Genomic DNA, 19,065 nt, shown 5'->3' on the forward strand with positions numbered 1-19,065 from the left:
TGGGCTGCCAGTAACGATGGTCAGTCAGATGTACTACGGTGTGCTGCCGAAGAGGGCTGCCCAGCCGTTGTCGAGCGGCTCTTGGCTGCTGGGGCAAAGATAGACTCAGAGTGGGCTGCCAGTTGTGGTGGTCAGTCGGCCGTACAGTGTTTCGCTAAGGAGGGTCATCCCAGACTTGTCGAGAGGTTGTTGGATGCTGGAGCAGAGATAGACGGATGGTGGGCTGCTGGTGAAGAGGGTCGAGCTGCTGTGACGGATGCAAGTGAGAAGGGCTATCCAAAGGTTGCGGAGAGAATCTTAGCTGCTAGAGCTGGATATATCCAGCCCGGTCCATAGAGCAGATTGTTCTACTTCTTCTAAATTGCTCTACTTTGTTCAAATTGTTCTACTTTACTTCTTCACATATCGTCATAGCATATCACTTAGGTACAAAGAGTGATTGCATAAGGCACGGTTTCACAGACGCCTCTTTATTACTCCTACCCGGAACCCAGAACCGCACTTTACTGATATCCAACGCTCTATCTCATTACATATCGCTAACTAATATGACAATCCAGATGTCCAATGCACTTTCAAGAAATTAAATCACACATGCTCGTATATAAGGTACGCGGAGTGGCCATGCCTAGTCACTCATGCGAGTATTCACCCGCTCCCCGACATACGGCTTCCTCCCCCAGACGACAAAAACAGGCATGTAAGCATGGATCTGCGGATTGGAAAGCTCCTCTCGGATTTTCACCAATTGGAGCTTCCAAGAAGGGAAAGAAGAGAGTCAGCAAAACAATACGACAGTCTGAAACAGGGGGGTAGATTATCCCAAAGGAGAGGGCCTGCGTCTCCCTTCCTTTGCGCTTATTTCGTCACACATTGTAGGGATACGAAATAAGGTAGTTGTATGCATGCAGTAACTCACCTCAATCTCAGCCGGACTCCGCCCAAAGACCCGATTCATGAGCTGGATCGAAAAGCCGTTCAGGCCCTGCGAAAAGTTCTCCCCCCACAGCCGCCCAATCTCCTTGAGGCGCTCGTCACGCGGCCACTCGTTGGTCGGGATCTTGAAGATGAGCTGCTGCACGTCGACGAAGCCGACGCGCTCAAAGACCTCCTTGAGCATCGAGCCTAGGACGGCCGGGCGCTGCATCTGCTCGGCGGCCAGGCGCATCTCGTGGAGCCACGTGCACATCGGGCCGGCCGGGTCCAGCGTGCCGTCGTCGCAGCCGAAGACGCCCTCGACCTCCTGCGACTCGAACCAGCCGCCCGGCTCCAGGGCGTCAAAGGCCTGCTGGGCAATCTCCGTCTCGAAGCAGCCCCAGCAGCCGGCCGTCAGGCGGGTGTGTATGTAGCCGAACTTTTCCGTAAAGTTCCATTCATCCGCCCTGGGGTCATTAAAGGGGACGGGTTAGCCGCAAAGCAACAAGTCCTCGTCTCCGGTTCTCGGGGCGTCCTGTCTTCCTTTGGACGAGGGGTCAACTTACGAGTCGTCGACGTAGAATTTCACGTTCGGAGGTACCATGTCGGGCTGGATCGGGGAAAGGTCCGTGCCGATGACCTCAGACGTCGGGAACATGTCCCCCATCTCAATGGCCCAGTCGCCGACGCCGGTGGCCACATCGAGGATGTACCGCGGAGGCCTCGATTGCGAAAGCGGAGCAAAGTAAAGCCTGTCTCCGAAGAGCCTCTTGATGATGGGCCCCTGAAACGCCAGACGCTCCTGCTCCGGGATATCGTTGGGGTAGGCGTATGCTGCGGACAGAGAAACAGAGAGGAAGCTTGCTATTAGCATTGGGGCCTTATCAAGAACGAATATTTTATGATACCTACATCCTGCTCGGTAGGCGTGATACGTGCGGCCAAACTCTCGGGGAAAGTCCCGCACGCTCTCGGATAAGGATATAGTGTCGTCTCTGTATGTGCAGAAAGAACAAGCGGGTTAGAGAGCTTCGACGACGCTGGCCAATTGTTTCTCACGCCAGAGTCCGCTTACTTGAATCCAAAGGATAACTGCACGATGCCAAGCAAAAGTAAGTTAGTAGGGTGTTCAAGTTGATGCAGTATGCACGAAAAGCAAGGAAAAGGCATGGGGAAATGGAGCTCGGCCGTAGCCAATGGCCAGCAGCCACGGATTCCGGGGACGCAGGAAAAGCACACATACATCGGGTTCGATAATATTGGAGCAGTCAAAGGTGAACTGGAAGTTCTTGAGATCCACAAGAGAGCTGCGGTTCGGGTTCTCACCCGGGGCTGTCCCTGAAGGCCCCATTTGGTCCGACTTGCGAAGGCTGTTGGTGCAAGGTAGTTGCTGGTGACGGGTGCTTAGATCGACAGAGGTGACGACGGGGTGGGGGGGCAAGATATCAAATGTGACGGTCACAAAGATGATGATACGGCGAGGCTCGTGATATCGACGATGGTGTTGATGACAATGCTTGATGGTGTTGTTGGTTGGTGGTAGGTTTCAAACCGTTGCGACAGTGCAACTGAAACGAAACCACCACAAGGGGTACTCCGTTTTAAACAGCTGCAAAAGACAAAAGGCCGCTAGACAGGGGGGGGGAGGCCCTCTCCCTTCTGATGATTTCAGCTGCCAGCTAGTGGAGTCAGCACGGACAAAAGCGAGCTTGTTCAAGTCCGAAGAAGCAGGAAGGGCGAGTAGGAAGAGAGCAGAGACAGGATGGAAAAGGAAAAGAAATGAAGTCAGTCCGGGGTTGTCGTCGTTCAGCCCGAGAGGCAGGAGAGGCAAGCCTTCTCTCTCTCTCTCTCTCTCTCTCTCTCTCGCCCTCTCTGTATGTACTCCGTACTTCTTTTCTCTCCGCTTTGGGATATCAGACACACACGTTCTAATTAATTTCACACCGCCAACAAACAAGTCTTGATGACGGACTTTTTTTTTTTTGGTAACCAATGAGAGGCAACTGTCTTACTTCTCCTTCCTTGGCCCCTTCAGATGGTGTCTGGCTCGACCAGAAATCCGGGAGACTGGGAACGATTAGCTAATGATGCCAGGGGTTGTGCCAAACGGGCTGGCTGCATGGCCGTCTTGTTAGTACGAGTAAACAATACCAGCCGCTTCCCCCCTCCCCAGCAGCCAAAGGAAATTTGGTCCAACTGGCTGCCTTGCTCCGTCACGCAGCGCAATTAAGAACAAATCACAATTACAAATCTGTAGCTGGATGTTCAATAGCGTCTCTTTGGTTCGCGGATCCTAGGGCTCTGCGTGTTTGTGCGCCGAAATTACGCTCTATCTTGCACCTCCGGGCTGCGCGGTCTAGCAGAGAATCCAAGTCAGGAGAGCGGACTTTTGGCCACGGACAAGGCGCATTCCTTCAGAGTTCCGCCAAATTAATAGACAGCTAGACAGCCTACTCGTCGACACGCGACAGTTTGGCATAGACCTTGACGCCGCCTCGCCTGGTCACGCCCATGGTCATGTCCCGGACGATGCGGACGTCGTCCAGCACAGTGTCGTGCAGCTCCATGTTGAAGCGACGGGCGAAATGCGCGAGCGTGAGGAACAGCTCCAGGTATGCGAGGCTAATGCCGTCAGTCAGCTGCATGCATTATGATGAGGAGTAAGGGCGGAGCTGTGCTGCCATATGGAGCACAGAATAGACTCGTAAAGATAAACGTAAAGAGAAAAACATGCGTGACATACTTGATACCGATGCAACCTCTGCTTCCCCGATTGAATGTAACCAGGTACTTCTTCAAGTTCTCTCCTCTTTCTGCGGCTTCGATCCATCTCTCGGGGCGGAACGTGTCCGGGTCGGGGAAGATGGAGGCATTGCCATGGATGAAATATGTGGAACTGCTGACAGGGGTCTGTTTTTTTCGGCGCGGGAAGAGAATGTGGGTTAGACGCGAGAAGCAAGAGAGGGGGAGAGAGCGCAATAAAAATCAGACTGTTCATCAAACTCACTCCTGGAGGGATCACGTATTCTTTATACTGCAGAGCTTCGTGCGGTGCAACTCGCGGGAGTCGAGCGGTGATACCATAGCCCAACCGCAATGACTCGTTGATAAAGGCATTCTGGCGGTAAGTGAATCAGCGTACTGGGTCCGAATTATGCATGTTGGTTGATTGTCCCGAGGGTGAAGACTGCAACGCACCAGATAAGGCAGTTGTTCCAGCTCAACCCATGTTGGCCTGGCATCCAGCGTGGGCATGGCCTGCTTCAACTCCGCCTGCAGCTTCTCCCGCACTCTGCTATCGTTGGCCAGATAGAAAGCCGCAATGGTTGACACCCGACCAGTCGTCTCCGTGCCAGCGGCAAGCAGGGCAAATGTCTCGTCCCGGAGTCGATAGTAGTCCCGTTCTTTTTCGGGGATGCTTGGATCGGCCAGGGTGGCCACCATCGTCTTCCGCTTGTCCACATGGGACTCCCTCAGTCCGTACTCCAAGAAGGACTCGAGGAACTCGAAGAGCTTTGCCTTGCCCGGCATGATCAAGGCCAATTGGCGTGGCGAAAGGGCGCTCATCGCGTAGACGAGCCACGGGACAAAGCGTGAGATGTGAGTAAACTCAATGGCATTCTCAGCAGCATTGCGAATGTCGCTGCGGAAGTTCTCGTCCTCGACAAAGTCCCAGTCCTTACCGCAGCAGTACGCCGTGATGATGTCGGATGTCAGCGCTGAGAAGGCATCGTCAAGCGAGACAATCGTCCCGTTGAGACTGTCCGCCTCCAGGCGCCTCATGAGCTTCTGCACCCGCTCGTTGACCGAATCAGACAGCTCGGCAACGGAGCGTCTGGAGAAGAAGTCCTTCAAGATTCCTCGTCGGAACCGGTGCTCCTCTTGGCTCACGGACGACACCATGGAGCCGGGCAAGGCATAGGTAGGGACATACTTGGGATCCTTGTTCCGCTTGCGAGAGCTGGAAGCGTAAATCTCGTCGTAAAAGTCTGGGTCGCTGATATGAACCTCTCGGGGATTGATCCGCACTATGGGGCCTGTTGCTATCCAAGCCTCGTTAGCATACGCGTCCCAGGTAAGTCGCCCAAACGACTGACCGTATTGTTTATGCATCTTCTCGATTTCGAACAGGAACATGCCCGGGCGAATGACATTGTAGTAAAATTCGTATAGATGCGTACATGCTGTCAGCTTTGGTCCAGGGATATGAGACAGCGGATGGAAATATAGGCGATATAAGGTCCTGACACCAAGATACAAGCCCAGGCCGGCCAAGGCGAGCCAGAGACGAGGCACTTCGTCCTCCATGATGAGAGACAATGGTGGTGATGTGATGACGGCGATGAGAAGTGCCGCCGGCGATGAGAAGGGCTAGGGCATCTGACCTGCAACAGGATCCAACACCACTAGTCGAGGTATCAATGACGGCAAACAAAGCTGGCAGTTGAGGCAAATAAATACACGTCAAGTTTGATACAGGTGGCTAGAGGTCAATAATATGCACCTAATAGAGTAGCTCCGAGCCAGAAGCCAACCAAATCCACCACAATGGCTGCATTGCTGCAGTTCAAAGTGATATATGCAGACACTGCACTAGGCGACGGTGACGGCGGTTCTGTAGGAAGCCGGAGTCAAGTCCAACACATGCCCCGAGGCCAATCATGCTCCTCCGCGTGGAAGAGATATCCAGTCGACAGGCCGTTGAACCCCACTACCATCAACCAACCGCATATATCACGTAAAACGAGGACGGAAATGACAAGCGAGCCGAGGGAACCATGAGATGATGCCATTGCCTGGCCAATGAAAGGATGAAGAGAGATCAAGGTGCACCCGTAACCCCGGGTCGGTGAGCTGACTATCATGGGCTTCGGACCCATCCAACGGGAACCCGTTCCCGCTCCGCCCTGGCAAGCGGGGATGGAGAAAAAGGATATATAGGTGCCCAAATTTGCTTTTTTTCCCCGATCAGAAAGGCATTTCAGGACATCACGGCACAGGAGCATAAAGAAAGGAGGGAAAACATCGCATGTTCCCTTACAGAAAGGGCGACAGTGACAACTCAACACTACGAGCAGGGTAGGAAACAATGCCGAAGCTGGAGGATAACGACCACGCCTCTTGGTCGGCGGATGACCAGTCATGGAGCAGTGACATTGACATTCACACGTCGGACATCAGCTTGTGCCAGGAGTGTAGGGTGAGCGTCTGCTGGAATGGCGCGCAGACGTGTGTCGGCTGCGTCTCCGGGCTCCAAAGACCTCTTCCCAGCAAGTTTCTGCGACAGCTGCGGGATGAGCTCGCCAGCCGGGACGATACCGTCATGCTGCGGTGGCTCGACGGCACTGGACGAGTTGTGCATCACGGAGCGGTGGAGCGTGCGCCAGCATGCCTTGACAAATCCCACAAGGCGGACATGTGTGATATGCTCGCTCTGTACGTCTTGAAGAACGGATGGGCCGCTTGGGCTCTGGATCTCGCCTCGAAGGAGCTGCGTGGAAAACCTGTGGAGAAGGGCCAAGTAAGCGGCGGGTATAAGCGCAACGGGCCGATCGAAGACGACGCTGGTCCAATTGCGCACTGGTGCTCGTGCGGCAATCGGAAGCTAGAGACGTCCGGACAGGCTCAATCCCTGTCCATCGAGGTCGCCATCGGGGCGCTGAGGAAACAGTCCAAGGAGCTCAAGGCGCCAGCCAAGCAACAACACCAGAAGCCAAGCACCTTGACGCGCCAGGCCGGCGTAACGAAGAAACCGGCCAAGGCGTCACAGAAACTGACGCCCGTCTCGACCCGACAGCTCAGATCATCGACAAAGCAGCTTGAAGCCGCCACAGCGCCGCCCGCAAGTTCCGATGCGGCTCCCAAATCCGAAGAGGTCGTCCGCGCGCGCGCGCCCACCAGAGAGCAAATCGAACTCGCTTATGAGCGTGGCATGTGGGCGGGTGCGACGCCTGAGATCTTCGCCGATGCACTGTGGTTGGCCGGGCCTGGTCGTCGTCAGATCGAGAAGAAGAGCGGCAAGGCCAGCCAAGAAATAGCAAGGGGCGCCCGCGGCTCGGTTGAGACTGTGCTGCTGCACTACTTCTTCATGAACAACCACATCAACACGCTGACCGACAGCCTGGAATTGACGGTCCTGGGCACCTATCTCGCCGCCCTGGACCACGGTAAGGTTCGAGACAGCGACTTCACAGCGTTTGCCGGGGACGTCGCGCGCCATGCAAGCCTGGCCCGTTGGACGGTTGCAACCATGGAGTTGGTGGTGCAGTGGCCAACCATCCTCGACTGGCACGCAGGATGTCTGTCGACGTTGGGGCTTGTCCGGGGCCTAACGCTGCGCGCGTGGGTGTACGCCTGTCACTGGGACGTCCTGATGCACTACGAGCTCGGCAGCAGCGCCGATTGGGAGGAGCCCGTGCCGTCGTGGCTGTATATTGCATCCGCGCTTGGGCACGACGCCGGCGACCTGTGCAGCGACACGCGATTGGGCTCCGCCGACAACGCCTACTTTGCCGTGGGGGCCGCCGCGGGATATGAGGGTGTGGCCGCCTGCATGGACATTGTGTGCGATGCCCTCGAGGCCGTGGTGCTGCGCGACACGCGCGGCGCGATCGACATCTGCTGCGTGGCCGGCAGTGCCTGCGCGACTTTCGAGCGCTCCGGCGGCGATCTCTGTGCCTGTTCCAGCTCCAAGTCCAAGTCCAACTCGAGTTCCGGCGCGACGTCGTCGGGCTCGTGCGAGGCCAACTCGGTGCTGGCGTCCATCTGTGGTGATCGGCGCATCAGTGCCGAAGACGCGGCCAGCCTCATCGACATCAGGGACGGCATCAGGGCGCGCAGCCGCGAGCTGCCTCGGTTCCGCGGCTCCAGAGACATGGCGCATCTCAGCCACGCAGACCGTGAGGTTGTCTATGGACACTGTACGGCAGCCATAGCGACGGGCGGCAGCGGTGCCAAGCAGGCTCACGCGCGGCTGCAGGTTGCGTATGCCAGTGCTGCGCAGTCTCTGTGCGGCCAGCTGCGACGGTCAGCAGCCGAGCTTCGTCAGCGGATTGGCGGGGATGCGCTGAACCTGAGCAGCGACTGCATGTGCGGTGGCGAGTGTTCTCTGTGGTGAGGTGAGATTTGTCTGTAGTTGTGGTGATGATGACTGGTTGGAGTTGAGGTTTCAGGTTGTGGCTGCGATGACACCTCAGGCAAGAAGCGGGAGCTTGCACGCTTGCAGCTAGAACCTCGCGGCTGATCGACAGCTACAAAGAAGGTGCTTAGGTACCGCTTGCCTTGGTTTGGGTTTCCTTCAGTGCGTCGGTACCGGATCAATGTTACTTCGTCAAGGTATACGTGTATATACGATAAATGAGCTCTCTTTTGAATGATTATCTTTCTTCTCTAAATTAAAGTTGTTTATCATAGAATGTCCCTGCCATGACTGTTGAGGTTGTGTTTGGCATCGTGCAGGTGGCTGGTTGAAGCCTTCGTCGACAGTACCATATCTGATGGCTCGATCCCTTCCAATTCTCTCTGCTATAAAGGACAAAGGGCTATACAATTACTCACTACTATCTGAATGTCTCATTAATAAATACTTCACAAAGTCTCATGATCGTTCTTCTCACGATCAACTTCCCCATCACTGTTAGGGTACATGTACTCCAATACCCGCCAAGTCCATCCTGAATTAGTCACAGCGTCTCAGACAAGTCATGGGACGAATATCTACATCATCGTAACTCGATCTTCCAAATAACTGAGATCGACAAACGTCGGCTCGACGGCAGAGCTGGCAACATTCTGGTCGATGAACTTTGCCAACCACCTGGGGTTTTCATCCGCTGTTGAACTGTCAATAACATGTCCTGGGCAAACGTGGTCGGACGCTTACCTAGCCAGTGTCCTGCCTTTGGTACAATTACTGTCTTGACTAAAGTTGCTGTAGGTCCCCATAGATCTTGACTGACTTCCTCAGGCACCATGCTAGCTTCTCCCCAAAGAACAGTCAGAGGAAGTCGAATTGGGTCGTCTCTCAGCGGGTTGAAGTATTCAACCTCGCGCCAGATGTTGCCGTTGAGAAACTCCGTCATGGAGCGCAAATATCCCGGCTTTGCCAACGCTGCTGCATAGCGCTTGACATGCTCCAGCGATATAGTCGCGCCTGCTGAATACGAACTATGCCAGAAGTACCAATTAAGAAACTCCTTCTCACGGCCGCGAATGAGAAACTCGGCTGCCTCGGGGATGGTAAAGAGGGCGAGATGCCAATGCCCATACAGGTTCCTCGACGGCTCTGGGTTCTGGATGATTTCGTGTCCAAAGGCAGGTAAAGCATATTCGCCAACACTTAGTGAGGTTACACGGTCGGCGTACTTCCAGGCGAGGACGGATCCAACCGAAGCGCCTTTGTCATAGCCAAATATAGCGACCTTCTCAATGTGTAAGAAATCGAGCAATTCAATAATGGCTTCAGCTGCTGCGGAGGAAGTGTATGTTCCGGATTCGCTGAGCGTCGACTGGCCCATACCGGGTAGGTCTGGGCAGATTACTGTATACTTTGTAGAAAGTAGCGGGCCTACTTTGTGCCACATCAACTGCGATATGTTAGATTAGCTCTATTTTGAAGAACCGTGAACAGGTCCAGAGTCAACATACAGAATGCTGCGGACATCCGTGCAACAACAGAACAGCTGGGCCGGTGCCATTGTAGCGGGCGAAAAGACTAGTGTCCGTTGTTTTCATTCGAATGGACTGCCACTCATCGAAAGGTAGAGTATTGTCTTGGGTAGACATCGTGACAATTCAGATGGTCGATTTCTGGGGGTAAGAAGCAGTGATTACTGTTATAGCCATTTACCACAATGAAGGGGTTTTGTGTCTTATATAGTCAATCTCTCATGGCGATCCAAGAGTTATCATGCTGAAGACGACCGTTAATGGATAAGGTAATACATGCGACTGCTGGAGTGGTGCTGGAAACTCTTCACTAGGCAATATTATGTGCCAGCCTCGGATCCGAGATCACACTTGCACGAATAGCTTTGTCTATAGTCTCACGGCTAAAGTAATCCCTCTCAGTAAGCACGATTGATCTAAATGAATCTTATATTAGCGTTATATTTCAGGTGGGAATTGCATATCTGTCTTAGCCGGTGCGTCAAATAAATTTGTCCACAACATGCACAGTTCCCATCATGGTTCAAGGTAACGGATCCGAGTCTGCACGTAGACGCCAGTTCTCAAGCTGCGACCTCTGCCGCAAATCGCGCATCGCATGCGATGCTGCTCAGCTACAGGAGCGCCAACTCACAGCTCCCGAGACTCGCGCATCCAGAAATCAAGCATCCGGGATTTCCGACGCCGCTTCGACGCGGATTCAGTGTACAAACTGTTCGAAACGGGCTGTGCCCTGCACATATGAGGTCCGTTTGATGCTTCATGTTCCGTTGCTTACCACATAGTTCAACCCGTTATAACCAAGTCTTTCAGTGGATTCAAAGTCACGCAAGCAAGAATGCAGCGGCCGCAGTAAGGGATGGCCATAGGTCAAAGACTCCCCGTCAGTCATCTCGTCGCTCGGTTCCGAATCGGTTCCGGACAGCTGGTACACGGGCTGTGACCAGTGATCCAGAGACGACTGTAGTAATACAGCACCATGAAGCTGCGCGTACCCAATCTGCTGGGACGGCAAATGAACGTGAAAGAAGCTCGCAGTATGTTTACGCTGTTCATTTATAAGCCTATTTATCAGCTTCCAATGCTCACATTGTTAGGTTGACGCGAGATGGCGAATTATCACGACAGATAGAGGCCATGGCTCTTCACAACCAGCTCTGGAAGGTCTTTACCCTCATCTTTGAGCCCGTCCTGACACTCTGGACCGGGCCTGATTGCAGTCCATATGTGGTCCCCGATCATGTGAGCCAACTTGATGATCATAGCGTGTATCAGTATGTTCTAGATACATGTACTAAATGACAAATAGATGTCCAGCCTGACAATGCTTCAGCTCGCTGTCTCCCTTGATTGGGCAACCTGTGAAGGCGACGCCAGTCATGCCTCAACTCGCCATGCTTGCCCACGATGCGATCGAGATGTTCGCCTGGCACTCATCGCTTCAGTACATACATTCTCTCTCCGCTGGCTTCCGCTGGTGACGGACAGCGCAGTAGATAGCCAGCAACTCTCGTTGCTTGGTGATCGGCTCTGGCACAATGCCAAGTCTAGAGTGCTGTCCATCTTTGACAAATTGAGCTACCAGACGGTTTTGGCTCTGTATCTCTTTGGACTCACTCCCATTTGCGACGCGGTTTCAATGGATGTGGAGAATGCTCACAGCGCTGGCGAGGTCAGCGTCGATATGGCCCTCCGTCACATCCACAGGCTGAGAGTGAAACGACGAGATCTCAGATTCTCCGGGACTGGTCTTTCAGTCGGTCGAAACGGTGGACAGGGTTCCGGTGCTCATGTTGCTGTCAACGAAGACTTCATCCATGCCGAAAATATGATGTACTGGGCCGGCGTCGTTTTTGACACCTCTTCGGCCATGACCAGAGGGTGTCCCTCCATCCTCTGCAGTGGAGTTTTTGGCTTCGAAGAGGAGCCGATTTTCCGTCTAATGAAAGCTCGGGTTCAGCTATTCCATGAGAGTACAGAGCCATGGCGACAAAATGGGTTTGTACCAACCAGTCAATCTACTCTATATATCGTTCATCGGGCATCGACTTGGAAAGGATACACATGGAAAATAATCGGTGCGCTGCGAGAGGCGATAAACCATGGCTACGACGAGTCCGTCATCGCGAGACTGCAGATACTCATCGGCCAGGCTTTAGAGCGCTTTGATAGAACCTTCAAGCCACTCCTGGCCACCTGCGAGAAACATCTCTTGTTTCTCAGCAAAGATGCTCGACTATGTTATTGTGAGTTGATGACCACCATGCTACTCTTCTCAACGTTGACTTCTAGACTAACGTTTTTAAGACCTTCTTCAGCTGCACTATCATATGGGATTACTCCTCCTGTGTAGTATAGCCGTCTCGATCGAGCGTTTGGATCTCGTCCCCAAGTTTGATATTGTTCGTCGCGAATCAGTTCATGCAATCTTCAGCACAATCAGCTTCGGACTCAGGTGCCAGGTAGCGCTCAATCAGGACGGGACACAGCGTGACCGCAGACTGTCCTCGATGATCAGCTTGGATCCGTACCCGCACCATATCCTCGCGTCGTTACAGCTATCGGCTGATGTTCTGCTCGTCTACCTGGAGAGAGATGAGATTGCGAAAGACTCATTCGATGGATTTTGTGGAATCGTCTTTGATGCGCTTAATGAGCTACCTCAGAGCTTACAATCAGTGCAGAGGGTGAAAAAGCTCATGCATGAGAAGTTGAATACCGCTGTTGAGGCTCTCGATACATATTCGAGTGCACGACGCGAGCACCGGATACACAATGAAGATGCCATGTCTGAAACAAATGAGCTGGGCTCATTGTCGTCCGTGAACATGGCAGATGTCGATGAGGCAGGGCATAGCAGTCTCACCAACACACTGTTCGCTAGGCCTGCAGTGTGGCTGAGATCAGAGGCTGTGTCTTAGACCGTCCGAGAAAGATGCAGGTCACGACTCAGGCACACCGGGAATATCATGAAGACTTCGCAACCTTCCGAAGCGGCTTCGAGTTCATATGGATAATCTCACGTATTTCAAATCAATCCCTGTATATCAGGATCTCGGTCCCTGTACAAACCCATCTCTAGCGCAGGGGAACTACACGAACTTATTGGTGTTTACTTGATACCATCGCGTCACTGGCGCCCATCACCAGCAAAAATAGCTTCGGTTCGGTTGAAACTGCCCCGCTATATATGCCGGTCGACCCTCTAAAGGATCGCGACTCACTGCCACGATGGTATCAGCAATGGAGACTCAATCCTTAGGTCGACTCATAAGTAGAGGGCCCCATTGAAGCCTTCCAACCTTCAGTGTCTCCCAGTTATCCTTAACCTTCTCGAGATCCAGAGACACAGTTGGCACATAAACTATCAAGCACAATAGCGAGAGTTTACAGCCATGTCTAGCCACGATAGTCACAATAGGTATGATGAAGGACGGATTCCGACATGAAGAAGCACACTCTTACAGACGACCAGGTATCTACAGCCGGGAAGCTCACCAGGCGGGGTCTATGGGCGCCAATATGAAGACGACGGAACCGCTTCGTCATCTCATTCGAGATCTCACTCTCAAAGTAGCACCGGCGGTCGAAGACGCAAAGGCATTGTCAGCAGCCTTGTGAGAAATGTCGCTGCTGGTATTGGTCTCGCCGCTGAGAGTTACCACAATCACCAAGAGAAGAAGAAAGCGCAAGCTGCTGCTGCTACGTCTAACAACAATGATGAAGCCCGGCCGGCCAGTTATTCGGAAGGATCTCGCGATGAAAGGCGCCACACCTCATATGAACATGACGGTAACGGATCTTCGGATAGCGATGGCAACGAGGAGCTAGTGCGCGTTGATCAAGAGACGTCCCGAGATCTGGAGGAGGCAGCATGGCAGCTCGATGCTGCGCAATCACAACTAGAGCCACCGCCCGATTATGCTACTGTCATGGCCCAAGACATTGACGTCGACGCAATGGCTGAAGGATTTGTACGAAGTCATACCGCTCCATCAAACCAGCAGATACAGCGCCAGGGACTGCCGATGCCCGTGATCCTCCCGCAGCGCCGTCCCGGAGAGCGTGCCCGCGGCTTCATCCACGCCTATGCACCATTGCTTCAAGATGTGGGCATTGACGAGGCGACATTCTTCGACTTTATCGAGCAGCTGAATATGGCAACAGCGCCATCGCCTTGGATCAACGCCATCAACCTCGCGGCCGTGGCTGTGCAAAATGTCCCGGAGCCTGTTTCCATAGCCGTTTCCATTGCGGCACGTGTCGCCACTCAAGTCGGCCTCCAGGCTCACAGCCGTTCGAAAACAAACGCTTTCTTGAACAAGATGAACGCCGGATTCTTTCGCCCGTTGGGTCTTATTGCCGTCATCATGACCTGGAAACCTAGCCGAGCCCGTGAGGTTGTCACACAAGTCAACTTTGACGCGGCACTGGAGCAAGCCACACAGAATGCTTCTGGTCCGGGCTCTGGAACAACAAGCGGTTTCAGCGATAGGATGCAAGCCTCACATGGAACAACAAGCTTTGAGTGGCCAGAGTCAGCGCCGCTGGTGTTTCCGACGTTAGACAAGCTCGCTGGTACTCCCGAAGGGAGGCAGGCCGTTGAAGATGCTGGGCAGAAGCAAAACGGACTGAAGCGCAGCATGAACTTTGCTATGGACTACATGGATAAGCGGGCTCAAGCCCAGTGGGCAAACGAGCATCCGGAGAGTCGTCTGGCTCAGCTGAATGAGAAGCCTGAATTTCATTCACGCTACGCAGATCCCAACCATCCAGCGAGCAGCGGCAGTCTTGTGGCTTTACTTACAGGAGGCGCTGTCACTGGTAGACTGAGTGGCAGAATGCAGGACAGGCGTGATAGGAGGGCTGCTAGACGTGAGCATCGATCCGAACGAAGGGAGGCGAGAAGAGAGCAACGTGGAACTACCGTCTTGGGCACGGTCGGGCCAAGAGCTCTGATACGCGGCATCAGAAAGTTTATGCATGAGGTTTGTTTATTCTTAAAGTCTGCGAGGCTGATTCCCGAAGCATGTGGCTGATTATTTGTCGTAGGACGTCTTATACCTCATGATTGCCAACCTGCCATCAAGCGAGGAAATGGCAGCAGCGGAGCAATTTCTACAGACGCATTCTGTGCAAGGCTGATTCAGACACGATTTGTGTTTTTCGTGAGTCGGTTATACACATGTTGTCATGATTGCCGAATTATTGCGACCGAGGCAAGTACCTGCTGGCATAGCTTGCTTCACTGCCACATTACGTGCACGACACGATATTAGCACTACTTCGACCTCAAATCACGGCGTCATGCATCATGCTGTGAATGAGTGAGATGTCAGACGAAGCCAAACAGGCAAGATTGCTTGGTGCTTGAAGGTGCAAATGCGCTAGCAATCATCAACACGGCAGTGCTCATGTCTCAGCGTCATACATCGGTCTGCAGTCGGAAGCACAACGATGACGATAACTGACGATAACTGAGAGTAAAGCCACCGTGTAACTGTAGAACGACCTGTATATATACGATAGCAGTCATTGAGCCACATTTACTAAAATGCAATCTTCTTCACAAGAAAAATCGTGCTGAGTTTACACTGAGACTCTTCGACCACCAAGGACGTCTCGCAAAATGTTCCAACGAACCCTAAGACTCCTTGCCTTTGGCAATCATTTCGCAGTATGGGTGTCCTCACTCATAGTCACGGGCATTCTGTCATTCTTCCTCGCCAAGTATAATCTCAGCAACAACGCCCATGTCATCTACCAGGAGGTCATCGTAAGCTCTCCCTTTCTCCGAACTCAAGATAACATTCTCACATTCATTAGGCTACCATCACGTTGGCTGTCTGGACCTTTGGCATGATATTACCGCTCGTCAATGCCTACGGTGGCCATCTGTGGCTTGCGAACCATATCTTGTCCTACCTTTGGCTCACTGCCTTTATCTTCTCGGCACAAGACTGGGCTGGTGGTCGATGCAGGACGCACGCTCCCACTTTTGGCAAATGCGGACTGAAGAAGACCGTTATTGCATTCAACTTCTTCGCATTGTATGTTGACTATGCGCCTCCTGTCAATTCACGAGACGCTTGTACTAACAATTTGTAGCTTCTTCTTGCTGGTCAATATCTTCGTTGAAGGGTTATTGTTCCGGGCTCATCGAGACGAGCGTACTGGCGCTTCCAAGTCGCGGCCAGGTACTGCTGCACACAATGGAACCACAGCTCCTGCCGTGTAGTTTTACGCCAAATAATCACACCCTACCTAGTCCGAAAAGCAGAGTGCCGTAGACGAGAAAGCTTGGAAGGAAATATGGATTTCTAGACGGGTATCATAAGGGTATCATGGTGGTGAGGGGGTAAAACGACTCGACGAATCTTAAATATACAATACAAAACATTTTCGTAACAACTTCCTCAATAACACTAAAACAGATGTGATTATATCTTAAATTCAATCGCCTATAATCTAAAGGGCTTACGAGGAGAAGCTTAAATATACATGTAATGACATGGCATCCTTTCCATATAGCCAGTCAAGCAATGGACCCAACAGCAACAGTAGATTCTATTTGGTCTGTTGCTACGACATGATCATTTCTACGATTGTGCCAACTACATTGACTATTGTGAAGATGACACAATGTTTTCGATGTGTAAGAACTGAAGTAGTATTATTTTCCTATGTAACGACTCTGCTGGTGTCTACTCAGTCAATCCTAACTGATCGTCGCCGGGTTCGCGATACGATCCTCTCGGCTTGGCGCCACGAATCTTCTCATCAATGATGTTAGATTTGTCAATGGCCTCTCTATCATCTTGCTCTGTCGGGTATTTTAGTAGATGCTTCAAGAGTAATCTTCAGAGTGTCTCTTCTGAAAGTAGACTCACCCAGCTGTCTATCGCTGTCGGCAGATGATGCCTTGATCGGATCTTCGACGGGCGCGTCGTCGCTTTGAACAGGAACCGACTCGTTCTTAGTGCCCGTCACATAAGAGTCATCTTGGACCTGTCCCTCGGGAACATCTGCGCCAAGGGTGTCGTTTGTATCCTTATCATCGATCTGTTGATGGGCGTATTTCGACATGTTGCGGGAATTGGTAATAGAATCTATGTATAGAGCAGTGGGAAGGACTCAGGACGTCGTTGAAATTGATGGGTAGCAGATGTAATTGCTTATTTGCGGAGGTGTTACTGTCGGTTTATATGATAATGGATAAGCGTGACATCACTTCGCTATGATTCAACAGTGAGGGCCTCCTTGCATCCACTGACGTGAAGGATTCGGGCTGTTAGACGTGGAAAGCCGTGAGATGAATCATATCAGCATTGCCAGAAAGTGAAATGTCGATATATGCTGAGATAAACAAGGTGTTATCCATGACGACGTTCATTGCATCATCATTACTCCCAACACGTGCCAACCGCCCGGATCGCTAAGTGTTCTTTGCCTTGAGCTGGCCGATTGAAGGTCGACATAGCCGTATATTCGCCATCGGGAAGTTTTGCCTTCCATCTGCAAGCCGAGATGGTGTTGGTACGAGCGCCGAGCGATCAGCTATGGTGGAGCATGGCATTTCTCCATCCCGAGCCAAGCAGACCACCGCATTCTTGACAGTTTCTGTGGTTTGAGGTCTCATACCGTCAGCTCTGTAGAATGACGAACATTTATGCCTATGGTTAAACTCGAATTGTCATTGTCTCTACTTGTTTGGAATATCGTTGCATGTGTAAAATAGCTTCACTGTTGCCTTCAGTCACTGGTTTTCGAGCCACCATGCCCGGTGAGCAATCGCATAAAAAACCGTGCATCAAGTATTCGCTTCAAGGTGGTTAAAGTGACGTGTTAATCCTTCAAAACGTTAAGCTACGACTGATCGATAGACTATATCATACATCACTGCATCTCCTGAAGCTTTTGCTTCGCATTCTCCTTTGCTTCTGCCGACACGCCCTCATTTGCGAGGGAAGCCTTCAAACCACGAGCACTATTCCAGGTGTCAATACCCCGCCATGTATATGATAGGTCACATAGATATGGTCTTACACATTGCCAGGATCCTTTTGCTTGGACTGTGATCCGGTAGTCCTGGTAGTTTCCGTAGCTTCATTTTCTTGGAACTCATTCTCAAGAACAGAGCGGGAGTGCTGCTTCGCTGCATCTGATACGTCTACAGACGTTCGTTAATAGGATGGCACGGTGACGTTGACCTTGAGACGTACTCGGATTCGCTAGGGTAGCCTTGTGTCCGCGAGCGACGTTTTCTGGGTCTTGACGGTAGTCATCCTCCAGAGGGACCTCCTTGGGAATATCGCTATAATCGTCTTGGTCTGCCATTGTAAAGGGAATGCTGCTATAATTGATCTGGAGCTGCCGCAACAATGGTCAATGGTGATAGTAGATGCCGGCTATATATGACCATCGTACACTATAGTTGCGGCCGGGGGCCAGATTCCTTCACGCCCGTCGAGATAGGTTGCGTTATTCTGAGATGGTGATGTCAATGTACACGCCACGTCTCGTCAGACCGTTGCCATGAAATCATCGGGGACAACGACTCGTATGCCAATGCTATTTATCACATGTAATCAGTGCTGTGGCTTCGGATGGGAAACCAGAGCATCCTGACAATCCGACGGCTGCCACGGAGACCTGGGTCGAAGCCAATATGACGAAATCACTTTCAGCCTCCAGCCTCGTAGACTCCTATTGAGACTGCAAATGCTTTCCGATATGTTATGGAAACACTGTTTGGACCCGAAGGCGGAGAGCTATCGTGACGAGAGTCACAGATGGAGTGGGTATGGAGGAGGTCATATTGAGGTCATAATCATGCAGCTTCTCCATTACAATGAATATTTCAGATGTGACTGAATCTGCCAAGGCGAGGCGTATGGAGTATAGATGAGGTAAGTCGGGAGGGATTCATGCGTTATGGCAAATCCTGGGATGCTAACTAGACACAGAGTATATGCTATGATGAAGACTCTGAGTTGCGTAGTAGCACGTTAAGATAGTCCAAGATACAGATACCATGTGATTAAAGAGTTTATCAAAACAGCGAGTATTTTCTTTATTAATGGTCACGAGCGAATTGGCTCACGCAGGCTTCTGACCACCCATCATGTTTTGAGCCGTGCCGCCCATAGCACCCTCAGTCGTAAACTGCTTGCCAATCATTCCCTCCTTGTCGAGAGGGCCACCCACCTTCTGCGCCATACTACCAAGCATACCCTTCTCTGCAAGTATACGGTAAGCTTCGAATTATACACTGGATCGAAGGACCACAATTGCATTGTCTGTCATACCTGTGAACTGGTGACCAATAGCGCCCTCCTTGTCAAACACCTTTGGCGCGGTTTCGTTGGCACCCTGGGTGGGTGTAGTGTCGGACGCGAGGCTCGACTTCGGTGCGGAAGTGGACGACATGCCTGCTGTTTGTTTCGGGCGTTGCAGATATTGCAGTATGGTTGATTCTGTTGG

The 19,065-nt window shown here is 52.1% G+C and overlaps 10 protein-coding genes across 10 annotated transcripts; 4 read left to right on the plus strand and 6 right to left on the minus strand.

The window, feature by feature from the left end:
- Positions 1-628: 628 nt before the first annotated feature.
- Positions 629-2,266, minus strand: BBK36DRAFT_1202971 (S-adenosyl-L-methionine-dependent methyltransferase; the record flags this gene model as incomplete). The annotated part of the gene is made up of 5 exons (XM_024897246.1): positions 629-754; positions 920-1,382; positions 1,482-1,749; positions 1,828-1,910; positions 2,127-2,266. 5 exons carry the CDS (start codon positions 2,264-2,266, stop codon positions 629-631), a joined length of 1,080 nt encoding a protein of 359 aa, XP_024749184.1.
- Positions 2,267-3,365: 1,099 nt separating this feature from the next.
- On the minus strand, positions 3,366-5,223 carry BBK36DRAFT_1120614 (cytochrome P450; the record flags this gene model as incomplete). Its single annotated transcript, XM_024890720.1, has 5 exons — positions 3,366-3,537; positions 3,659-3,825; positions 3,923-4,033; positions 4,114-4,952; positions 5,013-5,223. 5 exons carry the CDS (start codon positions 5,221-5,223, stop codon positions 3,366-3,368), a joined length of 1,500 nt encoding a protein of 499 aa, XP_024749185.1.
- Positions 5,224-6,004: 781 nt separating this feature from the next.
- BBK36DRAFT_20612 (hypothetical protein) lies at positions 6,005-8,032 on the plus strand (the record flags this gene model as incomplete). The annotated part of the gene is made up of 1 exon (XM_024897898.1): positions 6,005-8,032. One exon carries the CDS (start codon positions 6,005-6,007, stop codon positions 8,030-8,032), a length of 2,028 nt encoding a protein of 675 aa, XP_024749186.1.
- Positions 8,033-8,631: 599 nt separating this feature from the next.
- Positions 8,632-9,699, minus strand: BBK36DRAFT_20613 (alpha/beta-hydrolase; the record flags this gene model as incomplete). Its single annotated transcript, XM_024897899.1, has 3 exons — positions 8,632-8,747; positions 8,798-9,500; positions 9,562-9,699. The coding sequence occupies 3 exons, from the start codon at positions 9,697-9,699 to the stop codon at positions 8,632-8,634; spliced, it is 957 nt and encodes a 318-aa protein (XP_024749187.1).
- A 401-nt stretch (positions 9,700-10,100) lies between these two features.
- On the plus strand, positions 10,101-12,503 carry BBK36DRAFT_1120650 (hypothetical protein; the record flags this gene model as incomplete). The annotated part of the gene is made up of 5 exons (XM_024890723.1): positions 10,101-10,328; positions 10,396-10,619; positions 10,680-10,824; positions 10,892-11,828; positions 11,890-12,503. The coding sequence occupies 5 exons, from the start codon at positions 10,101-10,103 to the stop codon at positions 12,501-12,503; spliced, it is 2,148 nt and encodes a 715-aa protein (XP_024749188.1).
- A 474-nt stretch (positions 12,504-12,977) lies between these two features.
- BBK36DRAFT_1169561 (hypothetical protein) lies at positions 12,978-14,727 on the plus strand (the record flags this gene model as incomplete). Its single annotated transcript, XM_024895332.1, has 4 exons — positions 12,978-13,003; positions 13,142-13,208; positions 13,239-14,399; positions 14,635-14,727. The coding sequence occupies 4 exons, from the start codon at positions 12,978-12,980 to the stop codon at positions 14,725-14,727; spliced, it is 1,347 nt and encodes a 448-aa protein (XP_024749189.1).
- Positions 14,728-15,211: 484 nt separating this feature from the next.
- On the plus strand, positions 15,212-15,820 carry BBK36DRAFT_1120142 (hypothetical protein; the record flags this gene model as incomplete). The annotated part of the gene is made up of 3 exons (XM_024890663.1): positions 15,212-15,358; positions 15,409-15,632; positions 15,691-15,820. 3 exons carry the CDS (start codon positions 15,212-15,214, stop codon positions 15,818-15,820), a joined length of 501 nt encoding a protein of 166 aa, XP_024749190.1.
- Positions 15,821-16,286: 466 nt separating this feature from the next.
- Positions 16,287-16,668, minus strand: BBK36DRAFT_1141801 (hypothetical protein; the record flags this gene model as incomplete). Its single annotated transcript, XM_024893479.1, has 2 exons — positions 16,287-16,405; positions 16,473-16,668. 2 exons carry the CDS (start codon positions 16,666-16,668, stop codon positions 16,287-16,289), a joined length of 315 nt encoding a protein of 104 aa, XP_024749191.1.
- An 810-nt stretch (positions 16,669-17,478) lies between these two features.
- On the minus strand, positions 17,479-17,919 carry BBK36DRAFT_1120443 (hypothetical protein; the record flags this gene model as incomplete). Its single annotated transcript, XM_024890697.1, has 3 exons — positions 17,479-17,569; positions 17,629-17,752; positions 17,805-17,919. 3 exons carry the CDS (start codon positions 17,917-17,919, stop codon positions 17,479-17,481), a joined length of 330 nt encoding a protein of 109 aa, XP_024749192.1.
- A 762-nt stretch (positions 17,920-18,681) lies between these two features.
- Positions 18,682-19,011, minus strand: BBK36DRAFT_1169564 (hypothetical protein; the record flags this gene model as incomplete). The annotated part of the gene is made up of 2 exons (XM_024895333.1): positions 18,682-18,821; positions 18,891-19,011. 2 exons carry the CDS (start codon positions 19,009-19,011, stop codon positions 18,682-18,684), a joined length of 261 nt encoding a protein of 86 aa, XP_024749193.1.
- Between the last annotated feature and the right edge of the window lie 54 nt (positions 19,012-19,065).

Source organism: Trichoderma citrinoviride, assembly GCF_003025115.1.
Source record: "Trichoderma citrinoviride strain TUCIM 6016 unplaced genomic scaffold BBK36scaffold_8, whole genome shotgun sequence".
In the NCBI taxonomy this organism is placed as follows: domain Eukaryota; kingdom Fungi; phylum Ascomycota; class Sordariomycetes; order Hypocreales; family Hypocreaceae; genus Trichoderma; species Trichoderma citrinoviride.